Genomic DNA, 13,058 nt, shown 5'->3' on the forward strand with positions numbered 1-13,058 from the left:
GATGAAGAAAGCTAAGCAGATCAACTAGAGAGGAAGACCACCCAACAGAAACAGTGCCAAGTGAAGGTCTACTCTCCTCTTGCACATTCTTCACATTTTACTACCTTAAATTTTTTTCTAAAAAGGGATCATATTCAATTTTTTTCCTACAGATCTACACAACCTACATTTTCAAAGTGAAAGAAAGTTATTAAAAAAAAGCGAAGATGTCTTCACACCCCAGAGATAGTACTTGGTGGAAGCTCCTTTGTCAGCTATTACAGCTGTGAATAATTTAGGATAATATTCTACCAACTTTGCACAACTCGTAGGACAACATACTTGTATGACCATTGTTTTTGTCAAAATAGCTCTAAGTCAATAAATTTGGTTGCGAATCATTTATGGACAGAAATATTCAAACATTGTCTCTGATATTCAAGAAAACGTAAGTCAGGTCTAGAACACTCAGGAACACTCAACACCTCTTGGAAAGCAATTCTGGTGTCTTTGACATAAAACATTGTGTAATTGTCTTTCTGAAAAATACAGAGGTGGGTTTTCCTTGAACTTTTTACCTGGGGTTTGCTCCTTTCATATTTGTTTTGACTTTGATTCCTTCTTTTCACTTTGTCATACAGGGCAGTAATGTGAAGGGAATGCACTGTTGTTGATCCCTTTCTTTTTTTAGTATTGTGGTGGCAGCATCATGTTATGGGTATGCTTGTCATCGGCAAGTACTGGGGAGTTTGTCAGGATCAAAATAAATATGAAAGGAGCAAAGCCCAGGTAAAATGTTAGAGGAAAACCCGAATCGGTCTTCTGAAAACCCAATCCTTGGATAGTTTTATTTTTCTGTGGTACAATTAAACCATTTTTATGCCAAACACACACTATAATGGCTTTCTAAGATGTGTTGAATGGTCCATTCTCTGTCCTGACTTAAATGTGCTTTAAAATTCTGAGACAAGGTTGGAATATTGCTGTCCATCAATGATTCCCATCCAAATGCACTGAGCTTAAGCAATTTTGACAAGAACAATGGATATATGTTGCCCTAAGAGTTGTGAAAGGTTGGTAGAATCTCATTCAAAATATTCACATCTGTAATCGCTGTCAAAGGTGCTTCCACCAAGTATTTACTTTGGGGTGGGAAAACACGCAATCAATACATCCTCATTTTGTGTTTTTCAGTCATTTGAAAATGTTTATATCAAATGTGGATTAGGTTGTGTAGATCAGTAGGAAACAAATCTAATGTAATCCCTTTTTAGATGTAATTTTAAGGCAAATTGTGAAGGGGTATGTACACTTTCACTAGCGGCTGTATGTAATGTGAGGAGTATAGCGTGTAACATCTACTCACCTGGCACGCACGCTGAACAGCACTTATCCTGTCCATCACGGAACCATCCAACCCATGGCTTGCCAAAACCACCACCTCTGTTACCTATGTTACCATAACCACTTGTACCCCTTATAGAATCCACCCCTATTAGCGCCAAGTGAAATTATATCTGTGCATGTATGTTTTTATATATGATGTATATACTGTTTTTTTACTATCCTATTTGATCGGTAAAGATTTTTGGAGTTGTTTTGGCCCCTGGCTTCTCTGTCATTTAGGAATTAGAACTGTGCTTTAGGTAGGTATTGATGGGGCTGAGATAGGGAGAGGAAGGAAAGGAAGAGATAATGAGGGAGGATTCATGACAGAATTCACAACTCACAATCCAACTCTATCAGCTTGTCCTGGAGAGTGTACAAGGTTCAGCAATGCAAAAAAAGATCCAAGAGGCATGGGGGTGTTCACGTGTGCAGGGCAGCGCCACTAGAACACACCGGAGTGAATGGACATCCCTGTCTAGTACCGACTCAACCAATATTTTTTTGTTTTGTATCCAGCCATGCTGGATGTTGAAGTATTTTATATAAAGAGTCTTATTAATGTGAAACATAGTCTGTGATTTTATTCTCTGAGCAGCTTTGGTAATTAGCAAAGACATAGATATACACAGTTTGGAAAAGTTAGTTGGAGATTTAGAATTTCAGTCGGCGCCACGTTGGCACGAAGGTTCCAAGATATTGACTCTCAAGTTAAAATGCTAATTCCAATGTTGTTGTCATGGAACGGTGGCTGCCAGTTTGGTGCCAACAGTTGGTTTATCTCTGTAGAACTGTGACTGGTAGTGAGACCCTGTACAACCCTTCCAGTCTATTAGGTATTTTAAGAACTGTGTTTGTGGATGCGTGCGTGCGTGTGATAGCTGTTAGCTGTCAGGGGAACACGGTCATTGACGGAAAATGTTGAACGGTATGTTGTTGTATTTCGGTCTTTCTGAGTATTCTAGAACATTTCGAGTCAGAACTCTGCTTATTGAGCGACCGATGAAAAGTAGTCGTCCGTAGCCGCGTCATGGTTATGGAAACATTAAAGGTAGTACGTCCAGATTTTATGAAAGGAACAGTTAATCCAGACTACCATAAAGGGAACGTTCAGTCAGATAACTAACAACCCACGGCTTGCCAACTTCGTAGTTCAGGTTTCCCTTTAATTCCGACATTGACTAGTCCCGTACCGTATGAACTAAAATCCCAGACAACACATGCAGTGGGTTAACCAAACTAAATTGTTGTCAGACAGACTACCACGTCAATGGGTCATGAAACATTATGGAAATTATAAAGTTTCATATTTAGCAAACCAGACACTATGAAAGCCAATCTATCAGCAGTTTTAGTGTGCTAGTGTTAGTAGCAGTATAGTAATAGTAATAGTAGAAATGGCAATAGTAGATAGATTGGCTTGACTACCTATTAATGTCATATACTGTATGTTATTTTGGATACCGATATGCACTTTACATCCAACATATTCATTCTTTAACAATACGTACGTTTAGAATGTTATAATGAGAACAAGAATATGATCCACACCGTTGGTCTACTACAGTTAGTCAACTGTTGTTTTTCTGTTGTCTTTAGTGGTATAATACTTTACTTTCACTTTACTTTTTCATATAACAACCTTAAGCATGAGATGCATCACATTTTCATTTTGAGTAAAAACAAACATTGTAAGAAATATTATATTTTTGTAGTTTTATACGTCAAGCACACGTTCATATGAAGGAGCTCGAACGTATAATGTCTCCAGATCTTTTCACATGAGCCATTTCCTCTGATGTAACGTCATTTCAATGTTCAACTAGATTGTTGAGTAAAATGTCATCTTTAAATAAAAAGTATTCATTTTTATGTTTGCGTACTTTTTTCAATACTGTAAAAAGTAATAACAGAAACTATTGGCAACACTACATCACTACATCAGCACATCAACACAACACAGGGGCGACAGGTATCCCCTGGTTAGAGGGTTGGGCCTGTAACCGAAAAGTTGCTGGATCGAATCCCTGAGCTGATAAAGTAAAAAGCTGTCGTTCTGCCCCTGAACAAGGCAGTTAACCCACTGTTTCCCGGTAGGCCGTCATTGTAAATAAGAGTTCTTAACTGACTTGCCTGGTTAAATAAATAAAAATATTCACTCAGGTTAAGTTGCCTTTATGTCATGGTTAATCTACAGCTATAGCTATTGCAGATCAGACCCCACAAACCCCATTACAGGAAACTAGCGTAGCGTGTGCATGGGCCCTAACCCCTGCCAAATCTACTGTTTTAATATGGGACAATTAACACACACACATGCACATGTGCATGCACGCACACACACAAATACACACACACGCGAACACACACATACACACTGCGCCAAGCAGGCCTCTCTTTTCTCATGCCTCCCTCAGGCATTACAAAGGGGAAACAGAGAGGGTCTGTCTCAGAGCTGCTAACAGACAGTCTATTAATGTCTGTACATACAGACCCCTGCAGTAACAAACCATGCTATGAATTAGCACACAGAATGGCTCAGATGAACCACTCAGAACTATGAAAAGAAGAACTTGTGGTCTCACACAGGGTCAATGGAAAACCAGTCCCCATACAGTTAGAATTAGTCATTCAAATTACATACCTGGTTTCCAGTGTGTGTGTGTGCGTGTGGTTAATTGTTCTCCCTTACTGTAGCTCCCATACTTTAACAATATACATACAGCCTTTGGGTCAGTCTGTGTTTGATGTCTCTCTCTCACACACACACACACACACACACACACACACACACACACACACACACACACACACACACACACACACACACACACACACACACACACACACACACAGTAGAGATTAAAGGAGAGAATGGTTGTAGTTATTTAGCCATTAACTGAACCACTGGTCATTATAGGAACACATTACAGTAAACAGGTTTGACCTATGAACTTTGCTGTATGGGGGAACTGATGCAGAACTATAGTCTCTTTGATGAGACAGATTATTGATGGAAGAAGTAAGACCTATCAGAAGATTAAGGCCTATCAGAAGCTGTTCAATTCACTCCGTTTCGATCTTCAACAAACCAGCTTTGTAGGTCCATTCGCAGGTAAAACACACAGGCATTTCACAACCTTAGATGACACACAGGCAGGTACTCCTGCATGCATGCATGCATTAACCTATTACATCTAGCTACATGTTGAACTTCCATCCTCTCAGGGCAGGGGCAGAATGAATGAATTTATGGTTGGAACAGAATCGCCATTATAATCATTGGCCAGTATGGAGAATTAAGTAAAACCACAAGTCCAAATCTCTTTCACCATCCATGGGAAGTTTATGAAATATGCAACAGTTTAAGTTTTTTCTTTCAATGACGTTTGGCTTCTGATGTGATTGGTGTGAAGCAAAATCCAAACTGGCTTCTCTTGACACTTTTTGGGGATGTGCCAGAACCATTCACTGCTGAGCTCACTCCGTTTAGCTGATCATTTATTTAATTTTTTATCAAGGGAGGCCAAATGCTAGCTGGCTTCCCTTGCAGTTGATGCTATGGGAAGCATAAATGTCATACTCTTTGTGACCAGACATCATCATATAGATGTGCAACATATACCGAGACTGAGGGGCGCTGTTTCGTTCGCTCAGATGATTTCTCTGGTGAGATACATTCAGCCTCATGCGAATGGAAGGAAATTTATGAAACAGAGAGACGAAAGATACCTTATTTTGTATGTTTTTTTTGTGTGTGATGTTTGAGAAGCAAAGGGGTCAGTTCTATTTCATAAAACTGTCACTACCAATTATTTGTCATGACTCAACACAGAGGCCAAAGACAATAAAATAGAACTCCCTGCTTAGTGCTGGAAGTGTTAACCGGTGAAGTAACATTAAATAATGGTGTGTTTTTAATCATTACTCAGTCAAAGGGTCTTGCAGTGCCTTCATAAAGTATTCATACCCCTTGATTTATTCCACATTTTGTTGTGTTACAGCCTGAATTCAACATTGATTAAATTGTCACCTACACACAATACCCCATAAGGACAAAGTAAGAAACATGTTTTTAGAAATGTTTGCAAATTTATTGAAAATGAAGTACATAAATATCTCACTTACATAAATATTGACACCCATTTGCTATGACATTCCAAATTGAGCTCAGGTGCATCCAATTTCCTTTGATCATCCTTGAGATGTCACTACAACTTGATTGGAGTCCACCTGTGGCCAATTCAATTGTTTGGACATGGTTTAGAAAGAAACACACCTGTCTATAAGGTCAAAAGGAACACTTACGTGAGAATGCTGTTCATTGACTACAGCTCAGCATTCTACACCATAGTGCCCACAAAGCCCATCACCAAGCTAAAGACCCTGGGACTAAACACCTCCCTCTGCAACTGGATCCTGGACTTCCTGACGGGCCGCCCCAGGGGTTAACGGTAGGCAGCAACAAATCTGCCACGCTGATCCTCAACAAGGGGGCCTCTCAAGGGTGCGTGCTTAGTCCCTTCCTGTACTCCTTGTTCACCCACGACTGCGTGGCCGAGCACGACTCCAACACCATCATTAAGTTTGCTGACGACACAACAGTGGTAGGCCTGATCACCGACAACGATGAGACAGCCTATAGGGAGGAGGTCAGGAACCTGGCCGTGTGGTTCCAGGACAACAACCTCTCCCTCAATGTGAGCAAGACAAAGGAGCTGATCGTGGACTACAGGAAAAAGAGAGCCGGACACGCCCCCTTTCACATCGGCGGTGCTGTAGTGGAGTTGGTAGAGTGTGTCAAGTTCCTTGGTGTCCACACCACCAACAAACTATCATGGCCGAAACACACCAAGACAGTCGTAAAGAGGGTACAACAACACCTTTTCCCCCTCAGGACACTGAAAACATTGGACATGGGTCCCCAGATTCTCAATAAGTTCAACAGCTGCACTATCAAGAGCATCCTGACCGATTGCATCACCGCCTGGAATGGCAATTGCTCTGCATCCGACCGTAACACGGAACCCAAACCGGCTACGTGCGTGCGCCATAGTGCACCATCGTGCGCCATCGCGCATAAATGTATTTTGTCCCCCCACACCAAACGTGATCACGACACGCAGGTTAAAATATCAAAACAAACTCTGAACCAATTATATTAATTTGGGGACAGGTCGAAAAGCATTAAACATTTATGGCAATTTAGCTAGCTAGCTAGCACTTGCTAGCTAATTTGTCCTATTTAGCTAGCTTGTTGATGCTAGCTAATTTGTACTGGGATATAAACATTGAGTTGTTATTGTACCTGAAATGCACAAGGTCCTCTGCTCCACCAATTAATCCACACATAAAACGGTCAACCGAATCGTTACCAGTCATCTCTCCTCCTTCCAGGCTTTTTCTTCTATTCACTTCATATTTAGTTTTTCAACCACTCCACAAATTTCTTGTTAAAACTTCTCTAGGATAGGGGGCAGCATACGTAATTTTGGATGAAAAGCGTGCCCAAATTAAACTGCCTGCTACTCATGCCCAGAAACTAAGATATGCATATTATTAGTAGATTTGGCTAGAAAACACTCTGAAGCTTCTAAAACTGTTTGAATCATGTCTGTGACTATAACATAACTTATTTGGCAGGTGAAACGCAGAGGACAAACCATTCAGATTTTGTTTTTTGAGGTCACTCTCTTTTCAATGGGATTTAATTGGGAATCCAGATTTCTAAGGGACCTTCTTGCAGTTCCTATCGCTTCCACTGGATGTCAACAGTCTTTAGAAATTGGTTGAGGTTTTTCCTTTGAGAAAGGAAGAAGTAACACTGTTCAGAATGAGGCTCGAGGGAAGTTTACTCTTTGTTAGAGACGCGTTAAACAGAGGCTCGCTACACGTTGTTTTCCTCCGGTATTGAACACAGATCATCCCGTCTTCAATTTTATCGATTATTTACGTAAAAAAATACCTAAAGTTGTATTACAAAAGTAGTTTGAAATGTTTGGACAAAGCTTACAGGTAACTTTTGAGATATTTTGTAGTCATGTTGCGCAAGTTGGAACCAGTGTTTTTCTGGATCAAACGCGCCAAATAAATGGACATTTTGGATATATATCGACGGAATTAATCGAATAAAAGGACCATTTGTGATGTTTATGGAACATATTGGAGTGCCAACAGAAGAAGCTCGTCAAAAGTAAGGCATGAATTATATCTTTATTTCTGCGTTTTGTGTCACGCCTGGAAGGTTGAAATATGATGGTCTGTGTTTGTTTGCTTGGGTGCTATGCTCAGATAATAGCATCGTTTGCTATCGCCGTAAACCATTTTTTAAATCTGACACGTTGGCTGGATTCACAACAAGTGTAGCTTTAATTTGGTATATTGAATGTGTGATTTCATCAAAGTTTAATTTTTATAGTAATTTATTTGAATTTGGCGCTCTGCATTTTCACTGTATGTTGGCCAGTTGGGACGTCCCACATATCCTAGAGAGATTTTAACAAACTATAGTTTTGGCAAGTCTGTTAGCACATCTACTTTGTGCATGACACAAGTCATTTTTCCAACAATTGTTTACAGATTATTTCACTTATAATTCACTGTTTCACAATTCCAGTGGGTCAGAAGTTTACATACACTAAGTTGGATGTGCCTTTAAACAGCTTGGAAAATTCCAGAAAATGATGTGATGGCTTTAGCAGCTTCTGATAGGCTAATTGACATCATTTGAGTAAATTGGAGGTGTACCTGTGGATGTATTTCAAGGCCTACCTTCAAACTCATTGCCTCTTTGCTTGACATCATGGGAAAATCAAAAGAAATCAGCCAAGACCTCAGAAAAAGCATTTGTAGACCTCCACAAGTCTGGTTCATCCTTGGGAGCAATTTCCAAATGCCTGAAGGTACCATGTTCATCTGTACAAACAATAGTACGCAAGTATAAACACCATGGGACCACACAGCCATCATACCGCTCAGGAAGTAGACACGTTCAGTCTCCTAGAGATGAACGTACTTTGGTGCGAAAATTGCAAATCAATCCCAGAACAACACAAAGGACCTTGTGAAGATGCTGGAGAAAACAGGTACAAAAGTATCTATATCCACAGTAAAACGAGTCCTACATCAACATAACCTGAAAGGCCGCTCAGCAAGGAAGATGCCACTGCTCCAAAACCGCATATAAAAAAGCCAGACTACGGTTTGCAACTGCACATGGGGACAAAGATCGTACTTTTTGGAGAAATGTCCTCTGGTCTGATGAAACAAAAATGTAACTGTTTGGCCATAATGACCATCGTAATGTTTGGAGGAAAAAGGGGGAGGCTTGCAAGCCGAGGATCACCATCCCAACAGTGAAGCATGGGGGTGGCAGCATCATGTTGTGGGGGTGATTTGCTGCATGAGGGACTGGTGCACTTCACAAAATAGATTGCATCATGAGAAAGAAAAATTATGTGGAATACTGAAGCAACATCTCAAGACATCAGACAGGAAGTTAAATCTTGGTCGTAAATGGGTCTTCCAAATAGACAATGACCCCAAGCATACTTCCAAAGTTGTGGCTTAAGGACAACAAAGTCAAGGTATTGGAGTGGCCATCACTAAGCCCTGACCTCAATCCTATAGAAAATGTTATTTTCGCTTATTTTCCCCAGTGTATTTATCACGGTTGTTTCCTGTCTCTCTGCGCCAGTTCGTCTTGTATGTACAAGTCAACCAGCGTGTTTTCCCCGTGCTCCTGCTTTTCTATTCTCTTTTACTAGTCCTCTGTCCTTCTTTGTTTTTCTGGACTCCGTTCCCGCCTGCCTGACTATTCTGCCTGCTCTGACCTCGAGCCTGCCTGCCATTTTGTACCTCTGGGACTCTGAACTGGTTTTGATCTTTTGCCTGTCCTCGACCGTTCTCTTGCCTACCCCTTTTGTATTGCTAATAAACATCTTGGACTTTAACCATCAGCCTCCTGTATCTGCATATGGGTCTCGCCTTGTGCCATTTTAATAGGACTGCTGAACAATTAATCAAATGGCCGCCCGGTTTATTAACCCCCCCCCCCCCCCCCCCTATTTACACTACTGCTTATCAATGTTTATTATCTATGCATTGTCACTTTACCCCTACCTACATTTTAAAAATGACCTTTACTAACCTGTACCCCTGCACATTGATATAGCCCCTGTATATAGCTTCATTATTATAATTTTATTGTGTTACTTTTATTTAATTTTTTTTACTTCAGTTTATTTAGTAAATATTTTTATAACCCTATTTTTTGAACTGCATTGTTGGTTACGGGCTTGTAAGTAAGCATTTAACGCTAAGGTCTACTACACCTGTTGTATTCGGCGCAAGTGACAAATACAATTTGATTAGCACTAAATAAATGAATAGGGACATTTTTGTTTGGGAACCACTGCCCTAAGTATATTCAGCTCCAAGCCAGCACACAGACACAGAGAGGGGTTGTGTGAAAAACTGACGTACGTATTGCAACAACCAGGACGGGGGGGGGGGAATCTGATGTTTCATAGAGCACTGTTTGTATAATTACCTCACATCATTTGTTAGATACTGGTGTGTAGTGAAAGTCATCCTACACGCTATTCCTCAGTCCAGCAGGACATATTTCTGAGGTAATATAAAATTTGATTTCCCCAGTTGGTGAAATATGTGCATCAATAGAGGTGCTGTTCTCATTCTGTTCCTATGTGTGTAGCTTCCTGGAGACGAGGGGAGTTTTTTTTAAACCCTACACACTGTGAGAGGCAAAAGTATAAGAAATACATTGGACTTAATTATTATTATTTTTTTTACAGGGTAGAACAGTATCCAGGATCTAAACTCATGGTGATATGTGCTGTGCGGAACGTATAAGATCCTTTACAGAGTGTAACTGTTGTCCTGCTACAGTCCAGCAGGTGTCTTCACAACTGTTACCACCACCCTTGTAACCCACATCTGGTTTTGTGGAGGTGAGACGGCTGCTGCGAGATGATTCTGAGCCAGAGGCCAGAGTTCCGAATAGTCCTTTAGAAATAAAAGGAGAGCAGTTGATTCCTAAACGTCCTAAAGCCACCCCGTACAGACTCATCTCCATTAACCTTCGCAGTTTTTCCAATAGGCTAATGTTCGTTATAACTTGAACAGGTGAGAAACAGGTTGCTTTGACTGTTTTTGAAATGTTCAATGTTAAACCGGGTCGTTACGGTTTCTACAGTCTGGGTTTGAATGAATTCCATCCCTTTGCTAATGATCATCGCTCCGTTTTTAAGAGAGCAATGTCCCCCTTAGACGAGTTCAATTGTTCTTCTCGGTGTGAGGTAACACTTTGGTTCCAGGTGGGAAGATGTCTGTTGGACGCCGGGTCAACAGCAGCAGTAATACCGGGTTTACCAGGGAGCATCTGTTGTTGGGAGGCAGAATATTTTCTGAGTGTAAATATTACACCGACAATTCTCTGGTGTGTCGAGAGACGACACAGATGTGTTCAGTATTTAAGTTTCTCCTTTGTCATTCTAATATTGTCCTCTCTTTCTGCTCGTCTGTTATTTGCTGGTGAGTTTGTGAGCGTTTAAAGTGCTAATTTTGCTGACATAACTCTAAGAACATTGTGCATAATGTCCTTCCATAGTATTTTCAGTTGTGTGAGATTGTTTTCTTTGCAATTAGAATGTTTCTTAACACTTTAGATGAAACGACAGTGAACTGTTGTGCAATAAAATAAAAAATGTGTCCGAACTTACTGCTGCTCTGCTTCTGTCCTTCCCTTCTTCCCACTTTCCATCTCCCCTGGCTACCCTCCAGGACAGCTCTTACTCTCTTTCTGTCTCTCTTTCTGTCTCTCTTTCCGTTTCTCTCTGTGTCTTTCTGTGTCTCTCTTTCTGTCTCTCTCTTTCTGTCTCTCTCTTTCTGTCTCTCTCTGTGTCTCTCTCTTTCTGTCTCTCTCTTTCTGTCTCTCTCTGTGTCTCTCTCTGTGTCTTTCTGTTTCTCTTTCTGTCTCTCTCTTTCTGTCTCTCTCTTTCTGTCTCTCTCTTTCTGTCTCTCTCTTTCTGTCTCTCTCTTTCTGTCTCTCTTTCTGTCTCTCTCTTTCTGTCTCTTTCTGTCTCTCTCTTTCTGTCTCTCTCTTTCTGTCTCTCTCTTTCTGTCTCTCTTTCTGTCTCTATTTCTGTCTCTCTTTCTGTCTCTCTTTTTCTCTTTCTGTCTCTCTTTCTGTCTCTCTCAATTCAATTCAATTCAATTTGCTTTATTGGCATGACGTAACAATGTACATATTGCCAAAGCTTATTTACAATATAAAAATGAGAATCAAAATGGTCAACGGGACAACAGTAACAACAATAACTAACAATAACTCTCTCTCTGTCTCTCTTTCTGTCTCTCTCTGTGTCTTTCTGTCTCTATTTCTGTCTCTCTTTCTGTTTCTCTTTCTGTCTCTCTTTCTGTCTCTCTTTCTGTGTCTTTCTGTCTCTCTCTATCTGTCTCTCTCTTTCTGTCTCTCTGTCTCTGTCTCTCTCTTTCTGTCTCTCTGTCTCTGTCTCTCTCTCTTTCTCTCTCTCTCTCTTTCTGTCTCTCTCTCTTTCTGTCTCTCTCTCTTTCTGTCTCTCTCTCTCTCTTTCTGTCTCTCTCTCTCTCTTTCTGTCTCTCTCTCTCTCTTTCTGTCTCTCTCTCTCTCTTTCTGTCTCTCTCTCTCTCTTTCTGTCTCTCTCTCTTTCTGTCTCTCTCTCTTTCTGTCTCTCTCTCTCTCTTTCTGTCTCTCTCTCTTTCTGTCTCTCTCTCTCTCTTTCTGTCTCTCTCTCTCTTTCTGTCTCTCTCTCTCTTTCTGTCTCTCTCTCTCTTTCTGTCTCTCTCTCTCTTTCTGTCTCTCTCTCTTTCTGTCTCTCTCCCTCTCCAATCTTGTCTTTCTGAACGGAAGCTGTAATGCTATAGTACGTGTCCATTCATCTAGTCTGATGCGGAAAACACACACGTGCTTCGTCTTCCTGGTACCCAAACCAAAAACAGATGTAGCGCGTTGTCAGTTATGTTCAGAGCTCAAACAAGTTATGTTTATGTCAGAGTTACGTCAGAGTTATGTTTACTCAAACAAAAAGTAAGTTTAGCTTCACAGCGTCTCTCTTTCTAAAGATAAAATGGAACTGTACTATATATAAGAATATTAATATGTATTTATGAATAGTGTGTAAATAGTTTTTTGTTTTGTTTCTTGGTGTCTTTCCTATACATAACTCTTATTTAATTTTCATTTTGAATTTAACGTGTTTGTCACGTTCCTGACCTGTTTCTGTTAGTTTTGTATGTGTTAGTTGGTCAGGACGTGAGTTTGGGTGGGCAGTCTATGTTTTCTGTTTCTATGTTTGTTTAAGGGTTGCCTGGTATGGCTCTCAATTAGAGAGGTGTTTGGCGTTTCCTCTAATTGAGAGTCATATTAAGGTAGGTGTTTTCACAGTGTTTGTTGTGGGTGGTTGTCTCCTGTGTCTGTGTATGTCATTGCGCCACATGGGACTGTTTCGGTTTTGTTTGTTCGTTTTATGTAGGCAGTTTTTGTGTTCATGCGTTCTTCTTGTTTCATGTGAGTTAGTCGTTCAGGTTTGTCTACATCGTTTATTTGTTTTGTAACTTCAAGTGTTCGTTCGTGTTTTCTGTTTTGTCTATTAAACATCATGTCAAAGTATCACGCTGCGTCTTGGTTCAAT

The 13,058-nt window shown here is 40.5% G+C and overlaps 1 protein-coding gene across 1 annotated transcript in view; it reads left to right on the forward strand.

Annotated features, from left to right (window-relative positions):
• cxcl12a (chemokine (C-X-C motif) ligand 12a (stromal cell-derived factor 1)) overlaps nt 1–3,237 on the forward strand; it is a 39,340-nt gene extending 36,103 nt beyond the window's left edge. The window contains exon 4 of the mRNA XM_055901808.1: nt 1–3,237. Within this exon, the coding sequence (XP_055757783.1) occupies nt 1–28 (28 nt within the window). The 3' untranslated portion in view covers nt 29–3,237.
• The last annotated feature ends 9,821 nt before the right edge of the window (nt 3,238–13,058 follow it).

The sequence above is a fragment of the Salvelinus fontinalis genome, chromosome 37 (genome assembly GCF_029448725.1).
Source record: "Salvelinus fontinalis isolate EN_2023a chromosome 37, ASM2944872v1, whole genome shotgun sequence".
Lineage (NCBI taxonomy): Eukaryota > Metazoa > Chordata > Actinopteri > Salmoniformes > Salmonidae > Salvelinus > Salvelinus fontinalis.